The 15,616-nt window shown below is 30.2% G+C and overlaps 1 protein-coding gene across 6 annotated transcripts in view; it reads right to left on the bottom strand.

The window, feature by feature from the left end:
* Positions 1 to 15,616, bottom strand: part of Vps15 (vacuolar protein sorting 15) — a 199,496-nt gene that overhangs the window by 81,722 nt on the left and 102,158 nt on the right. For all 6 annotated transcript variants that reach the window (XM_076473726.1, XM_076473729.1, XM_076473730.1 and 3 more), the window contains 3 exons: positions 13,485 to 13,531; positions 5,318 to 5,419; positions 1,091 to 1,225 (listed from right to left, as the gene is read on the bottom strand). In XM_076473726.1, the coding sequence (XP_076329841.1) occupies positions 1,091 to 1,225; positions 5,318 to 5,419; positions 13,485 to 13,531 (284 nt within the window). The remainder of the gene's footprint in view (positions 1 to 1,090; positions 1,226 to 5,317; positions 5,420 to 13,484; positions 13,532 to 15,616) is intronic.

Raw genomic sequence — 15,616 nt, 5'->3', positions numbered from 1 at the left:
TACACAAAAACAAGATATTAAGGTGCATACTTTCATTAGATAAATACAAAAAACTGATAATTACAACCAAATACTTGAAGTGCATATAAAGAACGATCTGAAAATCTATATCATGTTACTTCATTAAATCCTTCTACTTTTGATACTTATAATTAGTTGCATCTTACACAAGGGACAAAAGGGCTGCTTACATCAAGAATAAAGCCTGTAACTCACACCGTACATAAGGCCAGAGGACTAGATACTACATGAATAAAGTCTGTATAAATGAATAAGACACACCATATACAAGGCCAAAAGACTGCATATAGCACAAAACAAAACAAAAAAACCTGCACATATGAATGTATGAACAATGCACACAAGACAAGGAATACACACTGCAAGAATAAAGTCCATAAGTAATGAGGTGTGAAATAAGCTGCTCATTTCTATCAAGCAGCAGTCAACAGTAAATTAACATAACCTGACATGAGATTAATGATGTAAGAAAAATAATTATTGTAATTTACCAATTTTAAAACTTAACAATATTTATGGTACCAATTCTAAATAATAAAGTTTATAGCTGACTTTTGTTTTTATAACCTAATATCGGTAACAGAGCTAAAGGACCCAGAAAATTTACAAGGTAAACTGATTTTAAACAACCCAATTTATAGTTGACTTTTGTTTCTATACTCTTATGTTCACAACAGTGTTGATGGCCCTCTAATTAAGTGCCACAGGATGAACAAGAGGTACCTTTAAATTATATTTTACTATAATGAATAACAATGAAAACAATACAAACATGCACTTTAATTGAAGAAAGTTGTTGAAACTAATTACACAGAGTAAATGTTGATACTTGCCCATAAGCTTTTCTTTCTTAAATGTAGGTTTAGCTTGCATGAAACTTTATTTATTTGAACTATAATCAGTGATGCATATATATTTGAACTATAGTTGTATACAAGGAAAATTAATTAGGATTTCATTTTCATACACATACAAGAAACCATTGTACTACCTTCACAATTATAAAGTATTTGGAAAGGAGAAACATTCAACAATTTTCATAAATGAAAACATATTAACTTCTACTTACAGGATGACACAAAAGTGGAACAGTCTCTTGAACTAGCTCATAACACATCTGTTTCTGCAACAGGCCGAGTTCTGCCAGATCTGTCATAGCTGTTAGAGTTTTGCTAATAACAAACTCTTCAGTGTCAGCCAAACCCTGTAAAATGTACATTTAAACAGATCTTTCATACAGACATTAAAGGTTAACTCTATGGGAGGTCAAAGTGTAAATATCACAAACCTCTTTTGTGAGTTCTATTCAAAACTTAAAACAGCTTTATTATCAATATATTTTAATAACCCTGGCTTAAGTGTGAAGTTTATAGTTTAAAATATTCTATTACCTAAATTCTAAATCCTAAATATCAAAAGAAAATATTCAAATAAATTCTCAATCTTCTCTTGACTGTATCATGTTAGTCTGTGCTCCAAATTTTCCATTTTATTTTTACCCTTTTACAGTCTTCTGAGTGTTTCATCTATTGTACACACACATAATACAGATATCCAGATAATAACACATCTCACCTACAAGCTTCTTGCTTTAGTAAGATATAAAAAAGTCACAGTCATGTGCCACACCCCTCCTCTTTATAACCAGTACAAAGAGAAGGTTAGTCTTTAAAAAATTTGCTGTGAAGCTAGTTTGTTTTGTTGTTCATAATTAGATATTTGACCTCAATTTCTTTTGCCTACTCTGAGCAAGAAAGTGAATTTTAAAAATCTATTTATCAATTAGAGAGAAAACCAGTTGAATTTAGTTGTTTTAGGATATTCTATTCTATTGTAAATTGTTCTCTTAAAACTGTATATCTAAAAGCTACAATAATTTTTTACTTAAAGAGCTAATTTAATAACAAAAATTTAGCCTAGTACAGTTACTATTTGTACTTGCAAAGAACATGTGGGTCACATACTTTATTGTAGTGTTTACAACCTGTGCCCCACTGTATTTATTGTTTTTGCCAGGATGATTAGTTCTAATGTAGAAACTAATACAATAAAAACCATAAATTTACAGAATATAGATATGAAAATGTTAACAGTTTAAATTTTGAATATAAGAACAACAAGGAAAGTTACGTATGAAAAGGAAAAAAAAGTTTTTTTATTGTTTAGCTCTTCATTTCACTTCATAGATTGCCCCAAAAGTCTGGACCCATAGGGAAAATAGACATTATATTTTTAAAGTTCAACAAATAGGTCAGTTGTAGAAATTTAACAAAAGGAAACACCCTGATGGCATAATATACCATAAACTGGTACATGTGTGGCTGTTAATGGTATGTAATTTGAATAATACAAAATCAAGAATGAAGTTGATATTTTTCAATATGGGTCTTCACTTCTGAAACACCCTGTACATTGACTGTGCTTGATGATTTTGCTTAATTTAGTGTCAAGAAATACTATATATATATAAAACAAAAAAAAACAAGATTTGACACAAACAAACTTTTGATATTCATATAGGTTAAGGTTACATAATTAAAATAGTAAAATTCTAAAATGAACAACATTTTTATTCTTAATATGAAAATCACCTAATATTCATACCAATAAAAGGCAGAGTAAGACTGACTCATTAAATTCAGAAACAAATATTTTGCAAAAATTATTTATTAAAAATTCTAACATTTTTGTGTAGAACAAACTTTCATGTTTAGTAAAACCTTGAAAACTTCTGTGAAGATATACACAGAAAATTCAAAGTTACTGTAAACATTAATTATTCAATACAGCAATAATCAAATTCACAACGTATGCACAAAAGGTTCAGCACATTCTGTCATCAGCACAAAACAGGTCCTGTTGTAAGGATTTCAGTTATTTTCTGAAGAAAAACATTTAATGTTTTCCTATTTTCTGCAAAATGTAGATTCACCAAAGTTAAATAACTTTTTACCAATTATGAAAGAAATTTCCTTGTATTCATAAATTTAACATCTCAGGGCCATGTTGTTTTGCCAATATAAGTTTAATGACAACTACCACAGGTATAACCCAAAACAATTCATAAATTTAAGGAGGTTATATGCTATTATAAACATATTAGAGTGGCAATAGTTCATCAGACCAAGCCCACATCTGTAAAGATACATATACTATTACTTTTAAGTTACTAAGTCTACCTTCATAAAATTTGACAAACTTTTATTCAACATTAAACAACTATTTTATAGCGTACTGTGAAAAAGTGTTAGGACAAAGCCAAAAATTGTATTTCAAGCTATTTTTGGAAAACAATAGAAGGTAAACATAAAAATTTTATTAATCTTCATACTTAGTACAACAGAAACTCAGAGGAAGTGATCGAGTGCAGCAAACAGTTAATATTTTGCATGTCCTCCTTTAGCTTTAATAACTGCAAACAGTCTATCAGAGATTGTTGTGACACACTTAATAAAAGTGTCCTTTGAGATTTTACTCCAAATGTCTCTACTACTTTCATAAAGTTTCTTTCAAAATAACTTCTGATTTGTCAAGTTTCTGGTCTATCAAATCTCAGACCTGATCAATTATATTGAGACTGGGGCTCTGCAACAGCTTCCTTCTTAGGCAAATAATTTCTGCATAGGTTGGATGAGTATTTGGGATATTATTTTGTTCTTGGTGTTAAAATCTTTTACCAACAATATGCAAAGTAACGAATCAGTACTGAATGGTACTTGCAGTGGTCCATTATTCCATCTATTTTGCAAATATCTTCTTTTTGGGATATTATTTTGTTCTTGGTGTTAAAATCTTTTACCAACAATATGCAAAGTAACGAATCAGTACTGAATGGTACTTGCAGTGGTCCATTATTCCATCTATTTTGTATCTTCTTTTGGGATATTATTTTGTTCTTGGTGTTAATCAGTACTGAATGGTACTTGCAGTGGTCCATTATTCCATCTATTTTGCAAATATCTTCTTTCATCGCAGGAGAAAAACATCCCCAAACTATCATACTGACTTACCTCTTGCTTCATGGTAGGTGCTATGCATTAAGGCAAGTATCTTTTACACTTATTCTGCAGGGTCATACAACCTATGCTTTGAAACAAATATTTCAAACTTGGACTTATCCATCCATAACATCCTTTTCCAATCATAAACAATACAATTTTTGAATGTTTTTTTAAATTTTCAGTCTGTTAACAATATTTGGAGACTGAGGTAAAGGTTTTTAAACTACTACATGATTAAATATTCCATTTTTGTTGAGTCTTTTCAAAACTGAAGATTTGAACACTTTTTTTTGTCATTAGGTTCATGGTCATTCATCTCATGTTTGAGATCAACGGCAGTCATCCTTCGGTCCCTGAGGCTGCATAACCAAAGATACATAACATCATCAATATCCTTGAGTTGAGGTGTTCTGCCTCTTCATTTTCTAGTTTCAAATTTATCTGTCTTGGTCTCATGATCTAGGATGTTCTTGACAGTGTTTGGGGAACATTTCAAGCCTGCAGAAATTTGTCAGAGTCTATCCAGCATCACATAAAACTTTTATGTGAACACTCTGCTCAACTAACAGTTCTCTCTACTTTGTGGGCAATGGCATCCCAACAAAACATAATATATAGTGTTAAACACTGTTATTATCAAGGTTTATTTGTGGAGTGCTATTGATTTTTCTAGTATATAACATTATCAAGGCAGTTACTTCAGACAATAAATTTGATCAGTATGTTCATTCAAGCCAAACCATTACAACATGCCCTTAGTACAAGGATATGGGAATTCTAAAGAATGATAAATATTTTTACCCTGGCTCATTTACTTGTCAATATTTATCATTCTTTAGAATTCCCATATCCTTGTTCCAAGAGCATGTCATAATGGTTTGGCTTGAATGAACATACTGATCAAATGTATTGTCTGAAGTAACTGTCTTGATAATTTTATATACAGAAAGCAGTGAAGCGTTACCATAGTGTTGAAATTTCCTTTTTGTAATAGTATGAAACAATTAGTCCCATAAAATGGAAAGAAAGACAAAATATTCTCTTATCCTAAGACTTTTCCATAGTAGTGTAGCTTTCATTGAACATTATCAACAAAAAAAAAAAAAAAAAAAAAGGTTATAAATACATTGCTTATCTGTTTTGAAACTGGAAAACAGTATCAACCAAGACATGTTGCTTTTTAAAAAGTATATCATTTAACTCATGAAGTAGAAGTTTTAACTTGAAAGTAAGTGAATACTACCAGATAATTTAATTTTCTGTTCCAGCAATATTATAAAAAGTACATCACTTGCCTGTTGAAGCAGAGGTTTTAAAATGGGTGAACAGTGCCAACCAATGTAAGCTGCTACTCCAATAATACTGTCAAAAAAGGCAGCTCTGAGATGACGATCTTCCTATTAATAATAAAGAAAAAAAAAAAATATTTTGGAATTTCAAAATGTTACAAAACATATATATGAATAACAGTGTAAAGTACAAATGTAAATTAAATCAAAACAAAATCATTGAATAATATTTACAATAAAAATCAGTTTTGATGTGTAAAATGCTCAACAATAACAAACTACATTTTCCTCATTTTCATACATAATATTTTTTTAGTTTGGCAACTACACAAGTGGTTAATTCTCTGGAATTGAGTGTCTCAAAATATGAATGTCAAAATCTTTAGTAAAATTTAAAATTTAATTACATAACTTTATTACCAATGCATACCAGTAATATTTGCATCAATATGTGGTTTATAATTCAAATTTAAATATAAATTTATCTTCTTAATTACAAAAGGAAATATTGAAACAAATTCTCACATTTCACTGCTCTTGTACAACATGACACTTCTTTGCTCTAAACTGATCAGTTTCTTTCATCTGCTATATGATCTATTGAGTGTACCCATCAATTACACATCTATACTACAGATACTGCTAAGCAATAATGTAAACTTATGGCCTTCAATTTTCTTGTTTTACTGAGATACAAACATAAAGTCAAGTCATTTGCTACACCATACCTATCTTATCTTGTCTTTCAAGAAATGTCAGCAATTCTCTATGGCATTTACAAACAGATTATTTACAATCAACATAAAGAGCAGATTGTTTTTTATAAGATTCCTTAGGAGGTTAGTTAATTTAAGTGCTATGTTAGGAAATATTTAGCTTTAGTTTAATGTTTTTTGTTCTGTTCAGCTCAACCAGCTAACAGAAATTGTCTAAACTATTCATGGTTCAGTCAGACAGCCAATTAGATTATATTAGTCTTAAAACATTCTATTTTTAATTTGTGATAATATTTTGTGTTCTAAAATGTACATTTAAATAAAAAAAATAATATTTTCAACACCCAACATCATTACAAAAAAGTAGAATACCAGTATTTCATCTGTTGACAGTAAAAGGTCTCTGCCCAGGCATAAATACTAAATTTCTTGTTTTTTATGGTATACAAGTCAATAAAGTATAAAAATCAGAAACTTATTGCATCAGATAGGAAAACTTAGTAAACAAAAAAAGTAAAATCTATTTGGATACAGAATATCCTACATCAACTACATTGCATGGCATAATTGTAATTTGAATATTGCATGCATGTAACTCAATCATTTATTCATACAAAGTAATGTGACCACAATAATTATTTTTAATGCAATATAACACTGTATAAATGAAGCTGTAAAGTCATGAAACTAAATGAACCCAGATTAAAAAAAAATTATAATCTTTGGCTATAAAAATAGTATAACTGTCTGCTAGGATATATAGTCATTATTAAAAAAAAGTCTTTACAATAACTTTTTATTTTTCAGCTTTTAATTTGTTCTTGAATTGGTGATTCAGCTGCAGTTAATATTGAGAAAATAACAGATAAAGTCAGTGTTTATCAAAAACATTTAGAAGGTTATATAAATGACATATGGAAACTGAGAGATGAAAAAGTATTTTTATGTTAAACATAAAAATATTCTGGCACTCAGACTTAAAAGTCTGAATCAAACTGACTCAATAAATTCATAAATCTTTAACCTTTCACAATCCAACACTATATAGTTGAAATAGAGTGCCTGAGAGATAGTTAGGGCTTGGGCACTACAGTACCAACTAAAAAGTAAACATTAAGTCCACGTATTGTTACTTGCATATATCTTATGATACCAAGTTTATGGTTTTCAGATCAAATCCTATGATATTAGGTGCAACCCAACTGTTGCACTCACCCATGATAGCAGCCAAGCCCAACTCAAGATTCCTGAGTTTATCTAACTTCAGCCATAATTTGTTGCTGACCTTTCTGTATCTGTTACAGTGGTAGTGTAAATGGACTTGTATCTGATGGTCTTATATAACAAGAGAATACTTGCATTCTCATAAACAAGACAAGATAAGCCACAGTTTAAGAAAATCCTCTGTCATTGTACCCATAACACCTTTTGAAATCAAATTCATAATTCTTTTTGAAACCATGGTCGTAAAACCATAACACCTTTTGAAATCTAGTACACTGTAACTGGTGGTAGATACTTCATCTGAGCCTTGGAGTTCATCACAGATACTGCAGTATATTTTGGAACTTACTCTACAGGTTAACTGACACTGCCTCTGGCATCCTTTGCTACTCCATTACACAGAATATGATAATTTCAAGCCATGCCTTTTTGAAAAAATAATGCTCCTCAGAGCAACAGAGTATCACACAGGTCCACTCAGTCGCCTCGAGGAATATTTCACTGTGATTACTAAAAAATATACTATTATCTACAAGTTTGAAAATTGGCTTAATAGTTTCATTTGAGAGGAATCAAGTTTACTGGTAAAAATTAAAATGATGGCAAAAACAATTTAAGGTGTGCAAAATTTAAATCTTGGATGCTTTAGAATGTACATATTCCATCTTCAGCAAGTTATACTAAACAAGGTAAAATGTTATGTACAAAACCTATGAAATTCAAACATTTTGTAAATAATTAAAATACAGAATAAAAGGATGATGCCAGTTAAAACAAAGAAACAAGAAAGAATAGGAAAGTACAACAACTGTAACAATGTATACAAGTTATTCATAAGAGACAAGCTTTCTTTAAGGTCTTTAAGATGTGAATAGATTTTATACATTAAAAGGTGATTTAAATACTATTTGTAGTTTATTCTGTAGTTAAAAGTTTTAATTATTCTTAAAATTTATGACTTTGGTATGAAACTTTGCTTACCTAAAAAAAGTAACAATCAGACCTAATGGGTATTTGTCAACATTGTATAATTTCATGGAAGGGGGAAGGGGGCAATTTTGTGAGAAAGGAACTTGCATGTTAGGACTTGAATACAATTCATCTTATAGCCATTCTTTAATAGAATATTTTGTAAGGTGGTCATTTTGGTGTGGAGAAAGACATAATCAAAATGGAAGTTATATGCTCTACTGAGAAGACTAATTATAACATTTAAAGGAGCTTGGAATCAACCTATCAAAATGTCTATGTAATGCAGTATATGTTCGCTTATGATAAACAACCGTGTAAATTGGTTATTTAATCTGGCAATTTATATATATATCAATAGAATGCAATTTACCATTTTCTTTAGTTTCAAAAGTAAAATTAATATTTCAATTTGAATAATCCAAGAACTGTTTGATATGACTACAGTTTCAAAGGAGTAAATATTTATCAACATACCTACTATATAGAGCTGATTTGTATTCAGCAGGACAAGGGTCTAGTTAAGAATGCTTAGAGTGACAGAGGAATATGTTAACAAGAGTCACCCAATTGCCACTTCATCCCTTTAGACATATAGTTGAACAATAAAGACAAGGTAATTACTAACCTCAGAGACAAGTTTAAGTATTTCTTCAAATTGTTGGTGATTAAATCTTGTGTATATTTCATTTTTGTTGTGGAAAAGTTTCTTTAAAACTGTATGTATTATTTCCTCAAGTGAAAGGTTTGTGAATAATAAAGTGAAAACCAGAAAGTATAAATTGATCAGCATTACTAATTTTAGGAATTTCTTGAGCAAAGGAAAAGGAATCTTTTACATTCTTCAGAACAGTTTGCTGAAGATGAAACATGCACATTCTAAATCATGCATGAATTCATGTTACCCCCCACACACACACGTTAAATGTTTGTTGCCATTGCTCAACTAGTTATCATGGCCTAATAGATTGCTCAGAAACAGAATAATATGCTATAAAATTTGCAAGTCTTACATATCTTATTTCTATAATATGATGCTTCAAGCTACAGCATGTATGGGGTATCATATACTGCACATGTCATGAGGTTATTAGCAACTTTCATTCAAAACTTAATTAAACTACTTTTTATTCATGTTATACCAATTAGTACCACGTTAAATCATAATCCACATTTCAATAGTATATGAATTTTAAGTTTTTAATTTTATAACAATATTTTTTAAAAAATCCAGAATTTCCCATAGTCTGCAAAAAGTGACACTTTTCATTAGGTATCCCAACTTCTCGAAAATATTCACCATCCTTCTGTAAGTACAAAATTTAATGTAAATTACTCACTATAAAATTGTTGTTGCTAAGACAAACCATAAACTTAATAGCCTTCAATGTTATTTGGTTACAAATAAAAAAAATCAGACTCCTTTGGTCACACATCACATCCTATTTTTCAGGGTTTGTTAATGATTATTAATTAAGATTTTCATCTATCAAATCACACATTTTTTTACACTGTTTTCTAAACACAGAACTGTGACAGTTCTGTGTCATAACTGGCATAATTCTTTTGGCCAGTTAGGGAAAATTATCTGTTTTTTGCATGTATTATTCTATTTTCTTTAGTGCCTTATTGGATTAAATAAAATCTATTTACTTTATAACTACCATTAGTGTAAAAACGAAAGGATAAGTGTCATCAACAGCAAGAAAAAAAAAAATATACGTCACATGGTTGGTCAATTCAACCAAGCCCATGTTAAGCGTTAGATCTGTATCTTGATTTTGCATTTTAACATGATTTAGATGATAGTATGTTTGATCACAAAGTTGGTGGCTTGTTTCTTTAATGTAAGAAGTACCACACACTATACAATCTGAATAATAAATGATCCATTCAGTAGTACATAGAAGGGGCTGCCTTAAGCTGAAATTTGTTTTTCTCATGTACATGAGTGACTATATTATAAGTGGGTAGGAACACATTTACTTTCTCTACAAATATGTGTGCCTAGTGTATCATGTTGCTCTTGTTTAAGGTTGCTGCATATCAGGAGTTTTTTAAAGTTTACTTCATGTTTATGTTCAAATGGGCAGGTTCTTGAATATATGATCTGGTGGTTGGATGTTTAGTAAGAATTGTAGGTAACTCTTAAATATGATACCTTGAATCTTCTTTTTGGTATGATCTTAGGTTATAACAAGAGGAGTATTAATTTTTTTTGTAGGATTGACAAATTTTCAATTTATGCAACATCCAACGAACATTTACATAAAAGAATAAACCCTACAACAATGTGGTTCAGTGCACATTTTGCTTTCTTACAGAATTCTACTTTTTCCTTATTTGATTCAAATGTAATTTTAAACTTTATTTTCTTTATCTTTTACATTTATTCCTTTAATTTTTTATGACTTGTATGATAATTATATAAGGGATATAATTTTTAAAAAATGTTTGTAGCATTCAAAATATTGCACATGTAATTTGCATCTGCTTATATGTTTTGTTCTATGATCTATTGAAATGTAATAGCTCAAAACATCATCTTTCAACAATAAAAATATATAAAATTTGGCAATTCTTTAATTTCTGTATTTTTCTCACCTATATAGCTAACTATATTTAATTCTTTTAACCGTATACTCATACGGTGTGTATCAAAGGTGTTGCACACATCATCAATGACTGTATCCTGGCCATTAAGTTGTTACATGTGGACAGCTTTAAAATTATGAACAGGAGACATAACATTGTACTTGAGTTCATCTATCTCAAACAACTTGTGTAAAATGCTTGAACAAACAGTCAAAATCCTCTTTTTCTATCCTCATAAACACTAACAGGTTCACTTGTTTTATATCACCACTATAATTATGTAATGGTGAAGACAAGTACCTGCTTCCTCATAGTCAAGTATATAGATGCACACATACTGGTGAATGCAGTTTCCTCACATGAAATTTACATTACAAGAGAAATTAAAACTTGTCACTCTCCACAAACCTCAAATGTCATACATGGTCTTAGAGCATCATCAGTATGCTTTATCAGTGAGAAAGGATCTTGACTGCCCAAAAGATCTTCAGAATTATGGCAAAACACTGATTGCTCCCATGGCACTTTGCCGTAAACTTTATCAATAGCTCCTCTGTCTGTGGTTACCTTAAATAATTTCCTAGCATTGCCAGAGGTAGTTACTGAGCTACTAGGAGTCTAAAAAATATATATGCAAAAACGGCTCATTTGGGTTGAGAAAATATTTTACATAGAGCCGTTTTTGCATATATATTTCTCTACAAGTAAGTTTTCTCGACATCACTGATTAGGAGTCTGACAGATATTCAAGTTGTGTCCACCATGACCCATTGTTTTGGGCTTCTGCATAACAGGAGTCAACTAGTAGAGATCAGATTAACAGTTGCCTGTGATTCCCCTAGTTACTTATCTACTTCTCAGTTACAAGGATGTTATTACAGTGCAGACTTAGCCCTTAATGTTGCTGATTAAAGCTCTTAGTATAAAGCAGTAGCTCTCATAATGCTTGTTAAATTATCCAATCATTTCCTCATCTCAGTGTTCCTCCTCTCCAGCAAGAGTTCTATGTGTTATCAGAAAGTTTTCTTTTATGTTGATTCATTTTACAAACTTTACAGCATAAGATTAAATAGGAAAATAAAAGTATCAAAAATAAAACTTGTAATTAACAAATTTAATGATAATGGCATCAAAATATAGTATGGTAGCATCAAATATGAAGAAAAAGCAGAAGTTACCTAGGAGGTATACATTCCCAGTAAAGATAGCATTTATAATTGGACAATTCCTAAACTATGCATGATAAAATTCATATGGGTAGTGTGTGACAGCCTTAAAATTTTGAACAGGCATTAACTTGCTTCCATTACACATGAATCATTACAAATGAATAAAACTGTACAACTAAAACTGAAAAATGTCAATGTAAACAGTAAATCTTTAACTTTCTTTGGTTCAAGACTGTAAGTGACCACAAAAGTAACAAGAAGGCTTCCAAAAATATTTGAACAGAACAAGTACTAAAAGAAATAATAATGAGACATTAATTTACTATTAAATATATCCACAGGAAGTAAACTCTCTAATCATACTAATTTGTACAAGTCTTTGTACTACACCTCGTAATGAGTATGATCCCACTCTAGAAGGACACAACACTGAAACGAGATATAGGAAGCATACACTGAAATATTGCATGTAATTTTGGTCTAAGTTAGGGGATTAGTGCAATTTTACAACCTCCCTGTGTCCAGCTGACAAGAATGTTTGAGTTGCATATACAGTACCTGCACAAGAAAATTATAAAAATTAACTGAATATCATAAACTCTTTGAGTTTAAGACTGAAGTTCACATTAGTCATGAATCTGCATGATATGTGTATGAATATAATTTTTCTTAAGTTATAAATGACTTATGTTAATTTATTGTTTCATTAATTTCTTAAAGCTTTAAATTAAGCTGCTAAATAAACATTGCATAAAATATTTTCTTCTCAAAGTATGTTTATTTAAAAAATATGACAATTATGAATCAAGATTTTTTTCACTTAAAACTTAAAATGCAAAGGTAATGTATTCTGAATTAATGGCAAAAATAACTCGTTAAATTGTCTACATATTTAAAGATATCTTTTTCGTTAGAAGTGACACTGCAAAGAGAATCTGTGATGCAAAGGCCTAATGCATTCTTTGATTGGCCATACCTTATACAGTTTGTCTTATTAAGGCTCATCAGCAGAGTTTGGGTAAGCAAACCAAACAATTAGTACTAGGCCTCTGATAATGTGAAGTGTATATAATATCTATGAGAGTTTTGAGTTTGGTTTACTTCATCATATACTAACCTAAATCAATTTAGATACCTGAATAATATTATAACATTTTATCAAATTCCTTATTAACATTATATAGTGTACCAACTGTTTAATGATTGTGTATATATATATACATATGCCCAATTTATTAAACTATTTTTATCATACTGATTAAACCAAGCATTTAAAAAAAAGAAAAATGTTTATAAATAGTTTAGAATATTACTTAAGATTGAATCAAAAGTCCTACATTTCTTACATTGTTTATCATCAGGTAAGTTTTATTAGTAATAAAAAAAATAAAATATATTGCAAAAGTAAGTTAATTTATTAAGTTACTTCCAATAAGGTGAAATCCAGGTTTGCAATAAGTAAAATGTAAAAACTACTTTATTAAAAAGGCATGTTCTTACCTTATCATTTAAAAAAGTAATCATGTGAGAAAGCAAGACATCATTGGCTGAAACAATAATAAGTTTTTATCAGAAGATATTACAATAAAAAATAAGAGATAACACTTCATTTTCTTAATTAACAGTCAACTTAAAACTTTTGCTCAAACTGATTTCCTTAATTTCAATGTTTGAAACTTTTCACAGGGTGCCATTTCAAACAAAAATATAAATTTAACTTTACTATTATTATAATATATACACACACACACACTATACTCATAGAATACTTGTATGTATATTGCACACATACACTAAATTTATTTTGTAAGTGATGTAGGTTTACAAATCAATTACTTTTGCTGAAACTGAAAGAATATGAAACAAGTCAATGAAAATTAAGGAAAAGCAATTAATTACATCTGAAATAATAGACTGAATTTTCCTTAACATAAATAAATTAACATACAAAGAAGTTTACAAAGTTGTATAACCAAAGAGGTCAAGAAAAATAAGCTCAGAATATTAAATAGACTTCAATAGCTGATCAAAAAGTAATAAAAATAATGATTGCAAAAATAACTAAAAAAATGATAAAAAGATAAATAATACAAGAATACTGTTCTTTTATTATATAAAAACCAACTGAATTAAAGTGCAGTCAAATACTGGTAGTTTACACTATGACTGGTTCTTCTGCAAGGAGAAATCATGCAAAGCATGACTTTTGACTTGCACAATCTTGTGATGTGGTATTTCAGTCTGGGAGTCCTGACTAAAATCACAAGATTGTTGAAGTCAAAATTTATGCTTTTCATGATTTCTCCATGCAAAAAATAGGGCAAAACTTCATGTTTCAATAAGAGCTAAAGAGAATAAGTGAAAGTTGCATCAAAACTAATAAAATGTTTCAGGCAAAATAAACCAACACTGTCCTAAAGTGATGTTAAATACCTCAGAGCAAGTTCTTTAAGAAGCATACGATAATCAAGTACAGGTCTTCCCAATGGCACTGCTGTAGACGTGTACAAATGTTATCTCGAGAACAGCAAGATAAGCACTAACATGCAGTGGTATCAATGGATGTGTAACTACTCAAAAAACTACGACTGAGAAATAACCAAGTTATATGGTTGAAATGGTCATAGAACCATAAACAGTGTAATAAGGAAATCTGGAGACATGTTCTCATTACAGATTGATCCAAGCTTCAGTTGTTCTATGGCTGCATCTCATCTAACAATACCTGCAAATCAATACATATCTAATAGCATCCTGACTGCTGAGGCAAATTTTCAGGAACATGACTCATCACATGGAAATTCATTTTCTTGTAAGACAACCACTTCAAGCTTATAACAAATAAAGTAAAATGATTTGGTTTGGTTTGGTTTGTTTTGACAAACTATCTGTGCTAGTTGTCCCTAATTTAGCAGTGTAAGACTAGAGAGAAGGCAGCAAGTCATAACCACCCACAGCCAACTCTTGGGCTACTCTTTTACCAACAAATGGCAGGATTGACCATCACATTATAACACCCTCACAGTTGAAGGGGCAAGCATATTTGGTGAGATGGGGATTTGAACCTACAATCATCGGATTACGTGTCGAGTGCCTTAACCATTTGGCCATGTCGGGCCAAGTGAAATGACATAATAACATCTTGGCCCACAATGTGGTAAACATTGTTGAGGCTTATTAGGCTTAGGTAAAAGACTAAAACATCAAACAGTGACAAATTACTTGACTGAATTGTAGGGAAACAATACAAGACACTTATAAAAACATTATTTAATTCTACACTCATGAACAGTGTGGCAATATTAAAATAAGGTGCAATGATCTATGTAAAATGAATTATTAACACACAAAATACTAAAGCATGGTTTGACTTATTCACTTATTTTATTTTCTGTGATACTGTTTAACATATCAGTAAACTCACCTACCAGTTGTCATTACATTGTTTGATCCTTCTGTATAAGTACTGCTTACATTTCAATAACTATATCACTTATTTTACGTAACATACACATCAAATTAATAAATACAATAAAACAATTTATATGCAAAAACGGCTCGTTTGGGTTGAGAAAATATTTTACATAGAAGGTCAAAACGTTGTTCGCTCTTCTATGTAAAATATTTTCTCA

The sequence above is a fragment of the Tachypleus tridentatus genome, chromosome 12, assembly GCF_004210375.1.
Source record: "Tachypleus tridentatus isolate NWPU-2018 chromosome 12, ASM421037v1, whole genome shotgun sequence".
Lineage (NCBI taxonomy): Eukaryota > Metazoa > Arthropoda > Merostomata > Xiphosura > Limulidae > Tachypleus > Tachypleus tridentatus.
The sequence above is the reverse complement of the archived record's forward strand: the minus strand, read 5'-3'. Positions and strand labels throughout refer to the sequence as shown.